This window comes from Bos grunniens, chromosome 19, assembly GCF_055505025.1.
Source record: "Bos grunniens cultivar Pamir isolate PY7600 chromosome 19, Bosgru_T2T1.0, whole genome shotgun sequence".
Taxonomy (NCBI): domain Eukaryota; kingdom Metazoa; phylum Chordata; class Mammalia; order Artiodactyla; family Bovidae; genus Bos; species Bos grunniens.
This window is the reverse complement of record NC_141183.1, coordinates 240,612-256,501: the sequence shown is the minus strand read 5'-3', so window position 1 is coordinate 256,501 and position 15,890 is coordinate 240,612. Positions and strand designations below refer to the sequence as shown.

At 37.2% G+C, this 15,890-nt stretch overlaps 1 protein-coding gene across 29 annotated transcripts in view; it reads right to left on the bottom strand.

The window, feature by feature from the left end:
• Positions 1-15,890, bottom strand: part of HELZ (helicase with zinc finger) — a 152,661-nt gene that overhangs the window by 98,070 nt on the left and 38,701 nt on the right. For 17 of the 29 annotated variants that reach the window (XM_086355704.1, XM_086355717.1, XM_086355703.1 and 14 more), the window contains 7 exons: positions 14,489-14,613; positions 12,465-12,521; positions 7,757-7,808; positions 6,316-6,391; positions 4,139-4,337; positions 3,569-3,676; positions 2,255-2,552 (listed from right to left, as the gene is read on the bottom strand). In XM_086355704.1, coding sequence (XP_086211830.1) covers positions 2,255-2,552; positions 3,569-3,676; positions 4,139-4,337; positions 6,316-6,391; positions 7,757-7,808; positions 12,465-12,521; positions 14,489-14,613 — 915 coding nt within the window. The remainder of the gene's footprint in view (positions 1-2,254; positions 2,553-3,568; positions 3,677-4,138; positions 4,338-6,315; positions 6,392-7,756; positions 7,809-12,464; positions 12,522-14,488; positions 14,614-15,890) is intronic. The other 12 variants (XM_086355721.1, XM_086355728.1, XM_086355720.1 and 9 more) reach the window with 2 other exon arrangements.

Genomic DNA, 15,890 nt, shown 5'->3' with positions numbered 1-15,890 from the left:
AATAATACACCTGAAATCCTGACAAATTATAAACCTATGGAACTTGTTACCCTGAGATATGATGGGTAGAAGCTACACAAGTATTTTAAGAGAAATTCATAAGAAAAACTTAAAGATAGTTAGAACATACCTAATTTCCTGAAGATAACATAAGGGAAGAACTGCTACTATCAAAAACAGAATTCAAGGCTGGAGTCAACCAGTGGGACGCAAGATTTGCTACCCAACTTCCCTCACCCCTCTGATTACTGTGAACAGCAAATGCTCTCATTTCAGCCGTATAGTTACTATTCTAATAAAGTATCCAAAGGGTTGGTCCGTTTTCTCTTGAAGTATGTAGTACAGCAGACTTGCAAAATTATCCTTAACAAAACCTGGACAGTGGGTAAGATAAGAAGTAAGGAGGAAAAAATCCAGTGTTCTTTGCACTCAGCACAAGGGGTGAAGAGGTATGCCATAAATGCATGTTAAACGTGGAATTTATTAAAAACAAGTATATTTATCTAGTTCTTAAAAAGAATGAGATGAAATGATTCCTAATTCCAGAACCGGACACAACACTCTTCGTTAGAAAACATCTGGGTCTGTGGCTTTAATAAAACAAAATCCCAAAGGAAAGCCACACTAGGATTTCAGCTATCCTTTCCAACATCATTCCTTTCACTAAGACAGCTACACAGAGGTAAGATGAACATTTCTTAGCTTATGTATGTTGTCTGTTCTCTTAATGAGGCTAATGAAAAGTTAAAACAGTGGAGTAACAACACAGGAGCACCTCACACTTTTTACATGCTTCTACTCAGTTATATTTAGTATTTACTGACAATTAAACTATTTTGAAATCTATTTTTCTATTAATTTTCCTATAGTTTTAAATTTTAAAATTTATTTTTAATTATTTTTAATAATTTTAAAATCTATTTTTCTATTAAATTTCCTATAATTTTCTATTATATATTTATATATGTATAATTATGTGTGTGTGTGTATATTATATATATAAACATGTCTTTAATTTACCAACAACTTTGACAGCTGGAGATAATTTTTAAGACATACTAACTTTTAATGCTAATGTTAACATATATTGCTAGACTGAAAGTAATGAATAATATCAAGTTTTCAAATTTAAATATAAGAATTAATTTCCAACATATAGCTTCCAGATATTCAAAGCAGAATTCCAAATCAATTTTGTTAAGCAAAAATCTTTCATTACTTAAAGTTGAGGTATAAAGTGTATAAAACAGTTTGTGTTCTAAGCAAGGGGAAAAGTCACTAACTTTCTTTTTCTGTAAATGTCCTTTTCCACAAATTTGTGAGAAGCACATCTTTAACCACTCCCCTCCACAAATTTTTTTTAATTCATATGGGGCTTCCCTGGTGGCTCAGCAGTAAAGAATCCACCTGCAATGCAGAAGATGTGGGTTCAATCCCTGAGTCAGGAAGATCCCCTGGAAAAGGAAATGGCCACCCACTCCAGGATTCATGCCTGGGAAATCCCCAGACAGAGGAGCCTGGGGAGCTACGGTCCACAGGATCTCAAAAAGTCAGACACGACTTAGTGACTAAACCACCACCAAATCCAACCAAGAGCCAAAGAAATGTAGACTAACATGCCCTTCCCTTATCCAGCTGGATCTTGGCATAAAATTTAAGTTGAGGCAGTAATAGACAATTTACACAGTAATTCATCATCTCCACAGGTGCCTACATATTGAAACCAGGACCTCTTCCCAAGACTACGAAGCAGATCCTAGTAAAGGCACCTTGGTCTCCTTTATACTAGTGAAATCAACTTATGAAAGCTAGTATTTAGGACTTTTCTTCCACAGGTAATGTACTACTATGAACAAAGTTAACTGGACCGTCAGTAGAACATGGAAATAGACACTGTAGGTGTATTCACAATTACCATTAAAATTATATTCTACCCAAATTAATACTGAAAGGTTTTACTGTGCTGAATAAAATCAACCAATGAAGTTGGCAGACCAAAAAGAGACCTGATCACCTACTCATACCAGTCTGGGGAACCTCAAAGCAAGCTTTGCCTGATGACTGTATAAAGTGACCAGGGTATAATGCAAACATTCTAATTCCATCACACAGTCAATGAGTCAAAGAACTTGGGATCTTTTTCCTTCCTATTCCCTTCCTATCCATGGAATATTTAGGGGCCAATACATATCTTTTAATGTTGTTATAGTGCCTTTTAATACATAGTATCAGGGGGAAAAAGTCTAAATATTACCTTCTGTAGAAGCTGCATCAATCATTACTCTTTGCATGAGTACTGGTTCCAATCCAAAGTCGAAAACTATGGTTTGGCGAAAAGTTCCAAATATTTCTGTGTTAAATGCTATCCCGACTTTATACACGTAATGATCTAATCCATTTGGGGCCATCTTCCCTCCTATCCATTCTTGACAGTTTTCTGGGACTTCTTGTGATACCTGGGTAGTACTATCTCCGGCAGATATTGCAATGATACTAAAATGAGGACGATGAGCATCATAAAGCAATGCTACACGACACAGCATTCTTGCAGGCTACAAGGAAGTTAAAATAATTCATTGAGTACAAGGGGTTGAAAAATCCAGTTGTAATTGGGCTCTTCAATGAAAATATTTCCATAAGGGACTTTTACTTTCCCATGCTTCTAAGATACTATATTAAAAATACAAATTGTACTCATAAGCCATTTAAGAAAAAAAATCAGAATGGTTAAAAAAAATCGTTTGTTAAAATGATATATTTATGATGTCAATTATATCTCAATAAGGTTGCCATTTCTAAAAACGATATATTCACACTACATTTCTAGCCTCCCTGCTTTCTGCGATACATTCATCCTTCACTGTGTCAAACGCTTTCACCCTGTACCACCATCACCTCCAATTTTCCATCCCTTGGCCTCAAGTAAAAAGTCTTCACAGGAGAGCAATTACTTCTGAAAGCACTTGATCGGGTTCACGGCTGAAGCCAAATGTTCCCAGACTTTTCATCCCAAGATACAGATGGTACAGTGGAGGAAACATTACAAAAAAGTACACAAAACTTTTCCACTGCACATATTAACAGAAATTGTTTACTTTGCTTCATTCTTAAACTTTAAACATTATAATTCAAGATAGGAAGCACTGCAGAAAATGCCTCAAATAAAAAATCTGTTATCACAGAGTTTGTGATTTCACAAAATCAAAAATAAAAACAAGTTGTTGTTTCAATAGTTTAGAACTGCCAGATTAAACAGTTCAACTTTTAAATACTTAACTACAAGCCATGAACCCCATCCTACGTTTCAAGTTTGGAAGACAACATGTCAAATATATCTTCATCAAATAAATAAATAAGCAAGTATCTCAGTATCTACAAAGATTTTATCTCAAAAATCTCAAAAAATATATATATATAACCTTGATGATCAAAATACAGAAATACACTTTATTATAATATAGAACCTACATAATTTTCAATGCTCTTTCAATATACACATTTAAAGGTCCATAAAACTCTAAGAAAATGGAAAGCAATTCACACTGCTTAACTGTCACAAAGCTCATACCTTACAGGTGAGAGCGAAGGTCCAGGTCTGGTGGGACTTTTTGGTGTTGACAGTGACAGACAGACCAGGGTCATGCTCCACCTTCACTCCTTCCACACACTCACTGAGCTGAAAGCAGAGAGCAAGTCCCGTTATGCTCTCATTCCTAAGAACACAGACGCTTTGGCATGGTAAATAAATGTCAACGGTAAAGATGCTGATGGAACTGTTTACAAAGCAAGGTACTTTATACATTAATTCTCAGTTATTTTTATAAGTACAAAATAAAATAAAGCTAAACTAAGAGACATAAGAAAACTAACAATAACAACAACAACAAAATGGCAGTAAAAACTCCCTGAATGAAGACAAGTTAATATAATTCCTGCAAGTCTCCAAACAAATGGCTTAGTTCTGCTCTTTATTTTAGTAAATGGGTCTACTTTTGCTACCAAAACACTTTATCAAGAATCAAGTGTTTCATAGAGGATAGGGATATAAACCAATACACAGCATGAAATAAAGTCAAGATTCAAACAAGGTCACTGTTTAAAACAAACAAACAAAAAAAATGCAGTTTATTTTCCTCACCACTTTCTCAGGAGATAATGAATTCATCCACTTTTCTATCAAGGTTTCCATGTAACTGCCTGAGAGCTGTTTATTCTCATTTTGCTGTTTCAATTTTATCAACCGTGAAGCATATCTTTTCTGCCATTCTGCTAGTTCTTCCTGGGAATGTGCTGAAGTACACTGCGCACCATACCTACAGATTCCTTGCTCTAAAAATCTAAGTAGAACAGGAAAGACTGTTTTATCATATACTTTGTTGGACCATTTAAAAGATAAACTTCCAGCATTTGCCCTCCGTCTCTTCAGTAACAAAAACAAAACTTCATCTCCTGAAAGGGTTTGTTTATCACAGAGGAGGAAGAAGAGGTTAGAGAACATTCACAACAGTTAATGAAGCAGCAACCCCTCTCCCACCAACATGCACTGACCTCTTTCTCTGGAATAAGGGGCGACAAAGCAGAACATGTTCATAACCATCCCCACCCACAAAAATGGGCATTGAAAAGGTAGGCTCCTTCGTGATAAAACAACTCTCTTAGACAATTCCTCCTAGAGCAGTTTCTCTAAAGCAACACTGACATCGAGTGGATTAGTTTGTCAAGCACAGGTATGCCCTACTTCCTAAACTGAAAGGACCTACAGAAAATTTTCCACATCCTAGGAATTTTGTTCTGGAAAAAAATAAAATATGTCACTGAATTAACATTTCAAGACTTCTACGTTTCACCTTCAAATGTAATCCCTTCACTCTTCTCTACATTACTATTACCTATATTTCACTGAAAATACTGGACTATATTAATTTGCTTTAAGTTTTAAATAAATTAAGAATAAAAGTTTTATATAAGAATCTTAATTATTTCAATAGATTAAGTTCTTCAATGGGTAAATTCACAAATGTCCATTTTAAAGGATATATAGTTAATGATTTCTCAACATTTATGACTCAGAAAATTCAACTGACAATTCGATGGTCAAAACAGATAAAAATGCAAGACTGATCAGTAACTTTAAGTCTAAAATACTCTATGAAATAAGAGATCCAGCCAGTTTTTAAACAATTGAAACATTACAAAATTAATGAAAGATCTTCTGAGAGAAAAAAAATGAAAATCAAGTTATAAATAGCAATGGGTTAAAAAGGATGCTATGTTTTAGATAATTTTTCAATTGGAAAAATATGGACATTACAAAATACAAAATGAACCATCAAGTGGCTCATCCTACTTGAAAAGACAAGTGTGTTTAAAGTTTTTTTTTGATGATACACAAAGTATTTGAACTTAAAGTATGCTATTAAGTTCTCATATGCTTCATATAAGACATTTAAAATCATGCATTTTTTTTCTCTTTAGTATATCTTAATGAGCCAAATATTTGTTTTCCTATTGCTTTAAATTATTTCCCTAAAGATGGAAGGCTTGATACTCTATCTGGACTACAAAATTTCTTATATGTCCTTTGCATCAGATTGTGTCCTACCTCTCTGCCACCAGAATCTTCAAATTTACCTCTCAGTTTCTTTATTTCTACTATAAAATCAAAACTACATATCAAATTTCCTTCATTATCAAAAGTAATCTAGAGTAATTAGAACTTGTATCTAAAAAACCACTAGTCACTAGTTCTTATAAAAAGAACCTTCTGATGTGACTTTAATAATTCTACCTTAACATACAATCACTAAATTTTGAAAGGTTAGCCCTTCAAATATAAACTACTCATAAATTCTATATAAGATTATGTGAAGGTAATAGATTTTCTTTTTTCTTAGAAAAGTTATCAAAATAATTCAACATTTATCTATTTTATGCTCTATTTCAGTTTATATAAGGTAACTTCAGTTTAAATCATCATAATTTAGGTTAGGCAAATTTCACATAAACAAGAGACCAGTAATTAAGTCATATTATTCCAACTGGTATGACAAAAGTCTTAACAATTTCCATTTAGATCATTGTTCTTTATAATTAAAAGAAGGATCATCAATATGGTTTTGATTTTTATTATTTAATGATAATGACCATTATGGCTTCTGTTTCAAACTGAAAATAAACCATTTTACTCAATCATTATACTTCTTCCTTCACTTCCTTTATCTTCTTTAAATTTGAATTATTTTCAAAAAGTGAAGGAAAATTAACTATCCTTTGAATAAAGATATGTCATTGGTTTAAAAAAAAAATTCACGTTACCTTTTACACAAAGTATATTCCTCGCTGCTTGTGATTCCCCTAGGTGGTGGGCGGAAATGCCAACCATTACAAGATCCTAGAGAGTAATCAGGATATAGTCTTATCATTTGAGGCTTGCTGATAATTCTGATATTTAATGTGTAAGAAATACTATTAACCCTCCATACACATCATCTCAGATGATGTAAAATGAACATGACATGCTTGTCTCTACCAAAAAGAGTAATTCACCAATCAAGTGGATTAAATCAGTTAGCCACATGAAACTTAGAAACCACTGAAGGAGCAGTTACACAACCGCTAAAACAAGTCAGTGACCCTTACTCTATCCCAGCAACCGGTGGACATACTCCAAGTGCAGTCTCTCCCCTGGCACCTAAAGGGGGATGTGTTGGCATGCTTGTCACGTCTTAGGTATGAGTTACATCTCTATTAGGAACTACTTCCAGAAGCAGAAAATTATGGTCTCCTGGGAAGAGGAAATTTTGTAAAACAAATTCCAGTCCTGTATATGGAATACGTTCCACATTGCCATCCATGTTCCTTAGGGGGTGTCTGACACGTGTCGCTGCATAAAGTAATCCTTTTTTAACAATTAAAGTTCATAAAGGTGAATTCTGAGATAGGAGCTAAAAATAACACGTGTTTACTTCTGAATACAGTGAATTTTGATGCATTCAGATAAAAGGTTCCAAATAATCCAATGGAAACAAAGTGTCCAAGAAAAAAGGCTGGAGCCATCAAGGCTCAACAGCAGCAAGCCTCCAGGACCTTGAGGCCATTTCCTGCCTCCTCACAAGTCACTGTGCCCAGCCCACACCGCCGGACAAAATCCACTGAGCCAGACTGAGCTTAAAGCTATGAGTCATCCCTTTACTGTATGCGTGACTGGGAAATTACTGAACCTTAACAAACATCAGTTTCATCACCTATCAAAAAGATGGAGAAGGGCTCTAATAACTCAGTACTTGTTTTGTGAAAGCCACTGAACAGCAGACGTCACTGAGCAAACACTCAGTGAGTGCTGGCCTCTCTCCACCTTCCTCTGGGAAGAGAAGAGGAGCCCACGGACCTTACTACTGGCAGGACCATTTCCAGAAAGTAGTAACTGCACCAGCATGTGACAGAGCGTGAGAAAGGAGAAAAGATCTCCCTCCACAGATTGCTAAGAATGAGGTTTTAATTTAGAACTACGTATACGGTGGAAAAGAGATGAACAGATGACTTCCGCAATTACCTCCCGCCTCCACTCCTCTATTATTCTATGAATAGGGGTTAGGGAAAAAATTGCTTTCATCCACATTTCTTAAATGAAACTTTTATATTCTCTTCTATGCTTCCACTAACCTGTACTATAACTCAGAAATGCCCTCCCATTAATCAACAAGAAGCAACGCCCAATGTAATTATAGCTACAGAGGTTGCACAGTTTAGTACTTACCCTCCTCTAAGTCTTCCACATGATATCCAGAGAGGACGTTACTAGTTGCTGTCTGCAAGTTTTCAAATGAAAGAAATTTTTATATAAGAAATAACTAGCTGATTTGAATTAAACTTGGAAAATTTCAACATTTTAAAAAGCTTGAGATGGAATATTTAGAAACTTAATAAACACTAATATTACAAGTGGTATTTTTTGCTCTTTGCGCTATGGTTCCACATTTAAATATGGAAAAGAAGTAACTGTGTGGCCCACATTAAGGAAACCGATAAAAACTCCCTACATAACAATTACCTGTGGGCAAAAGCAGCCTCGGTCCCCAGCCCTGAGCCCCAGGGAGCAGCACCCTCCCCTGTTGTGTGCACGGCTCTCTCTTCTAACATCTGGAGCAGGGCCAGTCGGGGCGGCATCACACCCACCCCCACCCCCCCTCCATTGAGTCCAGTACCACCGCTCACTGTCTGAAATCAGCCGTTCTCCCACAGCAGAGGCCGTGGCTGAGGACCTACTCACTCTGATTTCCTCTAATGCAGACAAGTCCTCCATCTGCCCCTTTGGCTTTTACTTTACTCTAAGTAAGCTCCGTCTAATCAAGGCTATGGTTTTCCCTGTGGTCATGTATGGATGTGAGAGTTGGACTGTGAAGAAGGCTGAGCACCAAAGAATTGATGATTTTGAACTATGGTGTTGGAGAAGACTCTTGAGAGTCCCTTGGACTGCAAGGAGATCCAACCAGTCCATTCTGAAGGAGATCAGCCCTGGGATTTCTTTGGAAGGAATGTAAAGCTGAAACTCCAGTACTTTGGCCACCTCGTGCAAAGAGTTGACTCATTGGAAAAGACTCTGATGCTGGGAGGGATTGGGGGCAAGAGGAGAAGGGGACGGCAGAGGATGAGATGGCTGGATGGCATCACTGACTCGATGGACATGAGTCTGAGTGAACTCCGGGAGTTGGTGATGGACAGGGAGGCCTGGCGTGCTGCGATTCATGGGGTCGCGAAGAGTCGGACATGACTGAGCGACTGAACTGAACTGAAGTAAGCTCCACATCCCCAATTTCAACTGAGTGCCAGCTAAAGCATTTTCACTTAACGACTCTATAGCATTTTACCTGCTGGGTCCCTGTCAGCCACATACAGATCCACTGTTAACAGCCTACAACTAACTGCCTGTCTGCATTCCTGTGCCTCAGAGCATCTGGCACATAATGGATGCCCAGTAAATCTGGATGGCTGGATAGATGGGTGGAAGGAAGGGTGGGTAGATGGATGGGTAACTACCCAAGCGCTTCAAACTGTAGTATGTCTAAAATAAAACTCATCAACTTTAATTTCAAATCTCATCATCCTTCAGTGCTCCTTGTCTCAAGTTAATGGATTCACCTTCCCCAAAAAGAGCCAGACTGAAATCCTGAAAGACATCTTGAACCGTCCCTTTTCTGTTCTGCTCTGAAAAGTGAAAGTGAAAGTGAAGTCGCTCTTTTGTGTCTGATTCTTTGGGACCCCACGGACTGTAGACTACCAGGCTCCTCTGTCCAAAGGATTTTCCAGGCAATAGTCCTGGAGTGGACTGCCATTTCCTTCTCCAGGGGATCTTCCCAACCCAGGGATCGAACCTGGGTCTCCCGCATTATAGACAGATGCTTTACTGTCTGAGCCACCAGGGAAGTCCTGTTCTGCTCTGAGTAGTCTCCAAATCTTGCCCAGCAAGGTCCAGAATGTCTCTCACGTCTATCTCATACTCGACCCCACTGCCACTGCCCTGTAAGCGCCTCATTCTGCTTGTCTCATCTGCCCCAAAGCTGCCTGACGGCCAACTTAGTATTAGTAGCAAGGCACTTTTGGGTCTGCCCTCAGCTGCCTCCATCCTTTAACCGCAATTCTCACACTCTAGCCTCCCTGGTTTCCCACAGGGTGTCTATCTCCCCTCTCCCTGCTTGTTCTTCTGGTACAGCACTTACTGACCACAGGTAGCCCTGTGGGTACATTAGCTATGCACATCTTGGGTTGGCCCTTCAGACTGTTTTCCATGGCTCTCTCAGCTTTCCAAAACCCACAGACCCGTGAACAGCACAGCACTCAGTAAATGCTGAACTGAATCACAAGGAGGAAACAGTACCCCAGGACGAAATTTGGAATGTTTTGTATCATAGAAAGAATGTCATAAATGCTAATTGGATATAACTGAAGCAATATCACCGTAATTTACATGTTACTGATTAAATTGGACCCTTTTGAGGCTGGGCTGGAAGTAAACCAGGAAAAAGCTTTCTGATTCTCAAACTACTTACTAAATAGTTTTTGAAGACAACTCAATTTTTTTCGTAAAACAAGGACCAAGTTTAAGACTATGTAGAAGCTAGCAAATAAATCAGGACATAATTATTCACATTATAAAGACTCTATACCCACCAAAAAGATGTATTTAATGATCCTTTAACATTCTATAAGCAAGACCTAAATGGTACAGTCCCATACTAGCCCTTAAAATATGATTCCAATTACACAGAATTTATAAAAGAGCTAAAAACTCACTTCAAGTATGAATTGAAAGTATCTCCTCTAAAAAAAATTTATCAAAATAAATTTACCAAATACGCAAGAAAAAATGGAGGAAGATGTTTGAGTGATGAGATAAAGCTTAAAGCATCTGTAACTGCTGAAAGGGAAAGACACGCGTATATCTGTGAGTCTGCGTCTGCAACAGCCTGCAGCGGCAGGAGATGCCTGTGCCGACACTGTTGCTCTCAGCCTGGAGCGGGGAGCGGGGAGGGGTGCCGGTGAACTGCCCACCCTCATCAGAAGAGCCGGTAAGAATAAGAAAATCGGCCACTGTGGCTTTTAGGTTCCAACGTATTGTACTTTTGAAAACACCCTTTTTATATGCTCAGACCCCAAGACAGAAAGGCAACATCAAGAAGGTCTTTACTGAGACCTTCAGGGAAAGCAGACACATTTCACATTGCTAGAATTCTTATAATCTTATAATCAAATATTGATTTGGTATTGAAATTTCTCTGAAGAATATGTATTGTCTCTCTGTTTTCATTAGTCAGTCTTTAGTTTCATGTCTTTATTCTAATCCACTAGCACTTACAGGTTAAATATCAGCTCAGCCCAATCTTTAAATAACAAATTGTTGCTATTTTTAAGTATATCAAGTGTAATTATAAATAAGAGTAACACTGTTAGCTTTTTCTAGATGGATTTTTTTTTATTAGTACCAGTTCACTAACCAAAAATACTACTACTCTGGTTACACAGAAATTATAAACAAAACTTGTCACTTATTCCAAAGTATGGTAACAAAATGAGAGTCAAATAATATTTGTAACCTTATACAGAACAGGATTATAAATATCAAAAATAAAACTTTACATATATTTGTGTATGATTATCAGACGTAAAGCTGCTAATTCAATTAAGGTAATAAGAGAGAAGAACAAGGCCAAGAATCTTAAAACGAAAATCATCTTATTTTATGTTTTCATTTTAAAAGTCTAAAACACTTATAATTGTCTTATTTTACTTCTTAGAAATTAAAAAGACTACATAAATACCAGAGGGAAATGGCTCTGAAGTTAGAGCTTATTGATTTTCATTTAATTCATAATAAGACTAAGAAAATAATATATTTTAAAATCCTACTGAATTGTAGCAAAACAGTACCTTTATCCAGCTTATGTACCTCACGATGACTGTCTTCTTTGCATACTTATTTGTTGCTATGAACTGTAATGCATTATGATATTTGAAGTGTGAATGTAACCTACAGGAGGAGGTCAAGGTTTACACCTGGGTGCTCTTCTCATCCTCTCAGCCTGACGGGAACGCCCTTCACCTCACTCTCCAGGACACAGCACTTTATTAATTCTCAACTGAGCTTAAGTGTCTCATCCCCTCACTACCATTCCAGTTATTTTTCCATCACAGAAAGCTCATCCCATGTACCTCAATGTGAATTACACCTATACCTGTGTTTAATTAATTAATTTATTGTCTATTTCCTCCCCAAGACTTTAACCTCCCCAAGGACAAGGACCACAAGTATCTCGTTCAGGGCTGTATCCACAGCACCAAGCATAATACCTAGCATATAGTAGGTACCAGTTTTTAAATAAAAAAGCCAATCAGTCAGTCAGTTTACATGGATTTCCATTTATGATAAAAGCTGACAAAAACAGCTATTTTTAAAATAAGACAAAAAATAAAACGAGACAGCTAAGTAAAAATACATTTACATGACTGTATGAGGAACAGAAATTTGAGACTTACAAATCCACGGGCCTTTTACACGCCCTGCTGTCCCTGGCCTTCAACTCATCACCAGAGCACATTTTTGTTCACCATTTACCCTGTTACACATTATTCCCATCACCTAAACTCACTCCATAAAAACATCACAGACTTTTATTAGTTACTTAGAAAATATTTTCTAATAGCCAGATGTAGTTAAAAACCAAAATTTCCCAATCACCTCTCCATTTATTGGACAGAGACAGCTAAAAAGAATTAGGGACAAAACAGGCACCTTGCGAGGAAGCAAAGCCCCTAGGATGGGAGTGAGCCTGGCCACAGAAAGGCTAACAGCTTCCCTACCCACTGGTAAAGCCTCTGATGCCCAGTGACCACCCACATCTTAATACCGAACACGTGCCATTCAGAATAAGTCAAACTCTGCCCAAAGAGATCGGCTGAAATAGTCTTACCTCTGTTTCTTTGAGAAGTGTTTTTAGCCTTGTCAAATCTTTTGTTACCATCCCATTCTGAAAGGGCAAATGAAAAAGGGGGAAACCAAGCGGCATATTAGTTTTTTACTCTGAACTTGACTCTTTGGCTATTTCTAAGGTTTACCCATAAAAAGAAAACTAATGCTATGCTCCTCTCCTATCCTCATTACTATTAGAGGTGACAGCAAAGCCAACCCTCTATGTGGGAAGTTAGAAAGATGAACCGGACAAAACATACAGTATGCCCTAAAACACTGTATTCATCTTGTAAGAATTTAAGATTAATTCAATAACATTAACAATGAGTATCACTCAAAGTAGGATTAAAAAAAAAAAAAAAAAACTTCAACTTTTTAAAACTCCTTTTCCTAAACCAAACACGTGAACTTGGTTACTTATGATTCAGATTCACATACGATGATCACACTACTACAGACGGTTCATTAAAGCTGCTGAAGGAAAACATAAAACATGAGCTCTTGAGAAATTCAAATTTCACTTGAGATTTGAAAGCAAATTGCTTCTTAATTTTTAATTTAAAAATCCAACAGGTAAAAAAAAAAAAAAAATCCAACAGGTAAAACACTGTAATATGCTCAATTTAAATAGAAAAGATCCTTAAAGATAGAATTATCTAAATAATAAAGAAGAGAAATATTCTTTATCACCTATTTAGAACTAAATACCCATACAAGACTCTTGAGAGTCCCTGGGACTGCAACGAGATCCAACCAGTCCATCCTAAAGGAGATCAGTCCTGGGTGTTCATGAGAAGGACTGATGCTGAAGCTGAAACTCCAATACTTTGGTCACCTCATGGGAAGAGTTGACTCATTGGAAAAGACTCTGATGCTGGGAGGGATTGGGGGCAGGAGGAGAAGGAGACAACAAAGGATGAGATGGTTGGATGGCATTACCGACTCGATGGACATGAGTTTGGGTAAACTTCAGGAGTTGGTGATGGACAGGGAGGCCTGGCGTGCTGCGATTCATGGGGTCGCAAAGAGTCGGACACGACTGAGCGACTGAACTGACCCATACAATTTTGCTATAATTAATAAGATACCTTAGCTTTTATGTTCATTTGTTAAGATGGTGAAATAAAAAGATACTATTAAACCTACTAAACAATTTACTGCACAATAATTCCTTAGAAAATAACTAAATTAGCCCCCGAGATGGGTCATTATATTACCCTCAACAATATACAAAGTACTTTCCCGATTTCCTTCTTTTTCACCAGATGTATATTTATTTGCAGTGAGAACACAACTTTGCTCCAGGTTTCCACAGTTTATGATAATTCAGAATATAGAGAACTCAGGCTGTATAACAAAGTATACATATGTTGTTTTTTTTTACTTTCACCATCTTTCATTATGACTCAAAAAGTATCAGTTTTGTAACAGTTACCAACTGGTGAAAAAAGTCATAACATATCTTTTCTTCCAATTTCTATAGACTGCCAACTCTAAAGTTCAAAAAAGGAAGTCTTTCCATTAAGTCATCCGAAAACAAATAGACAAAAACTCTAGAAAATTTAATAGAGCATACAAAAATGTATCCCAAGGTCTGAATAGAACGAGATAACTTCATCAGAGCAGCCATGAATATGAACATCATCAGAAAGAAAAGTAATTATTACTTAGTTTAGATAAATTTAAGCACTTTATATACAATAAATGACTAAATTTAACAAACCTATAAGATCATATATCCACAGAAGCATTTTAAAACTCAAAAATACCTTCAGGCTCTGTTAAATTATACCTTTAAAGAAAATCAGTTATTCTATAGTTTCAAAGCTTTAAAAATTATCTCTTAATCACAAATGACATTAATACAAGAATCCAATGCTTAAATATGAGTATGTTGAAAAGAAGTAAGTAGCTACTCATAAACTTTGATTTCTGACAGAACCTACAGGATGCAGGTAATACACCTAAGAAGTCCAAGGGGTGAACACATTTTTGGACATTCAAATCTAGAACCAGTCAACATACCAGGGACTCTCCTGTCAGTGACTTGGCAAGAATGTGGGATACAGGCTGGAGCTTTCCTTTAAGCTGCATGCAGCAAAGCACTGCCTGAAAGGCGCCATCTCCCTTGGCCAGTCCTTCTCCCAGCACTGTCATGAAAGAAAAGCCATCATTAACCACGTGACATTCAAAACACATTTTTCTTAATTTTATTATTAGCACACTATCCTAGGCATGGCTTCTTTTTTTTAATTGGACTATGGTTACTTTACTCCGCTGTGTCAGTTTCTGCTCTACAGCGAAGTAAACCAGCCATACATCAACTTACACCTGCTGTTTTGGATTTCCTTCCCACTGAGGTCACCACAGAGTACCCAGTAGTTTCCTGCTCTAGAGCAGGTTCTCGCTAGTTATCTGTCTTATACATGGTAGTGCATACATCAATCTCCACTCTTCCAATTCACCCCTCCCTTTCCCTCCTGGTATCCATTACATTTGTTTTCTACATCTGTGCCTTTATTTCTGTTTTGCAATAAGATCATTTTTACCATTTTTCTAGATTCCACAAATATGTGTTAACGTGTATTTTTCTCTTTCTGACTTACTTCACTCTGTATTGACAGACACTAGGTCCATCTATATCTCTACAAATGACATGGTTTTCTTCTTTTTTATGGCTGAATAATATTTAATTTTTAGAAGTAACACCCCCAAAAGATGTCCTTTTCATTATAGGGGACGGGAATGCAAAAGTAGGAAGTCAAGAAACACCTGGGATAACAGGCAGATTTGGCCTTGGAATATGGAATGAAGCAGGGCAAAGGCTAACAGAGTTCTGCCAAGATAACGCACTGGTCATAGCAAACACCCTCTTCCAAGAACACAAGAGAAGACTCTACACATGGGCATCACCAGATGGTCAACACTGAAATCAGACTGATTACATTCTTTGCAGCCAAAGATGGAGAAGCTCTATACAGTCAGCAAAAACAAGACTGGGAGCTGACTGTGGATCAGATCATGAACTCCTTATTGCCAAATTCAGACTTAAATTGAAGAAAGTAGGGAAAACCACTAGACCATTCAGGTATGACCCGAATCAAATTCCTTATGATTATACAGTAGAAGTGAGAAATAGATTTAAGGGACTAGATCTGATAGATAAGAGTGCCTGATGAACTATGGACAGAGCTTCGTGACATTGTACAGGAGACAGGGATCAAGACCATCCCCATGGAAAAGAAATGCAAAAAAGCAAAATGGCTGTCTGGGGAGGCCTTACAAATAGCCTTTTCTCTTCTTTTCTCTGTGAAAAGAAGAGAAGCGAAAAGCAAAGGAGAAAAGGAAAGATATAAGCATCTAATGCAGAGTTCCAAAGAATAGCAAGGAGAGATAAGAAAGCCTTCCTCAGCGATCAATGAAAAGA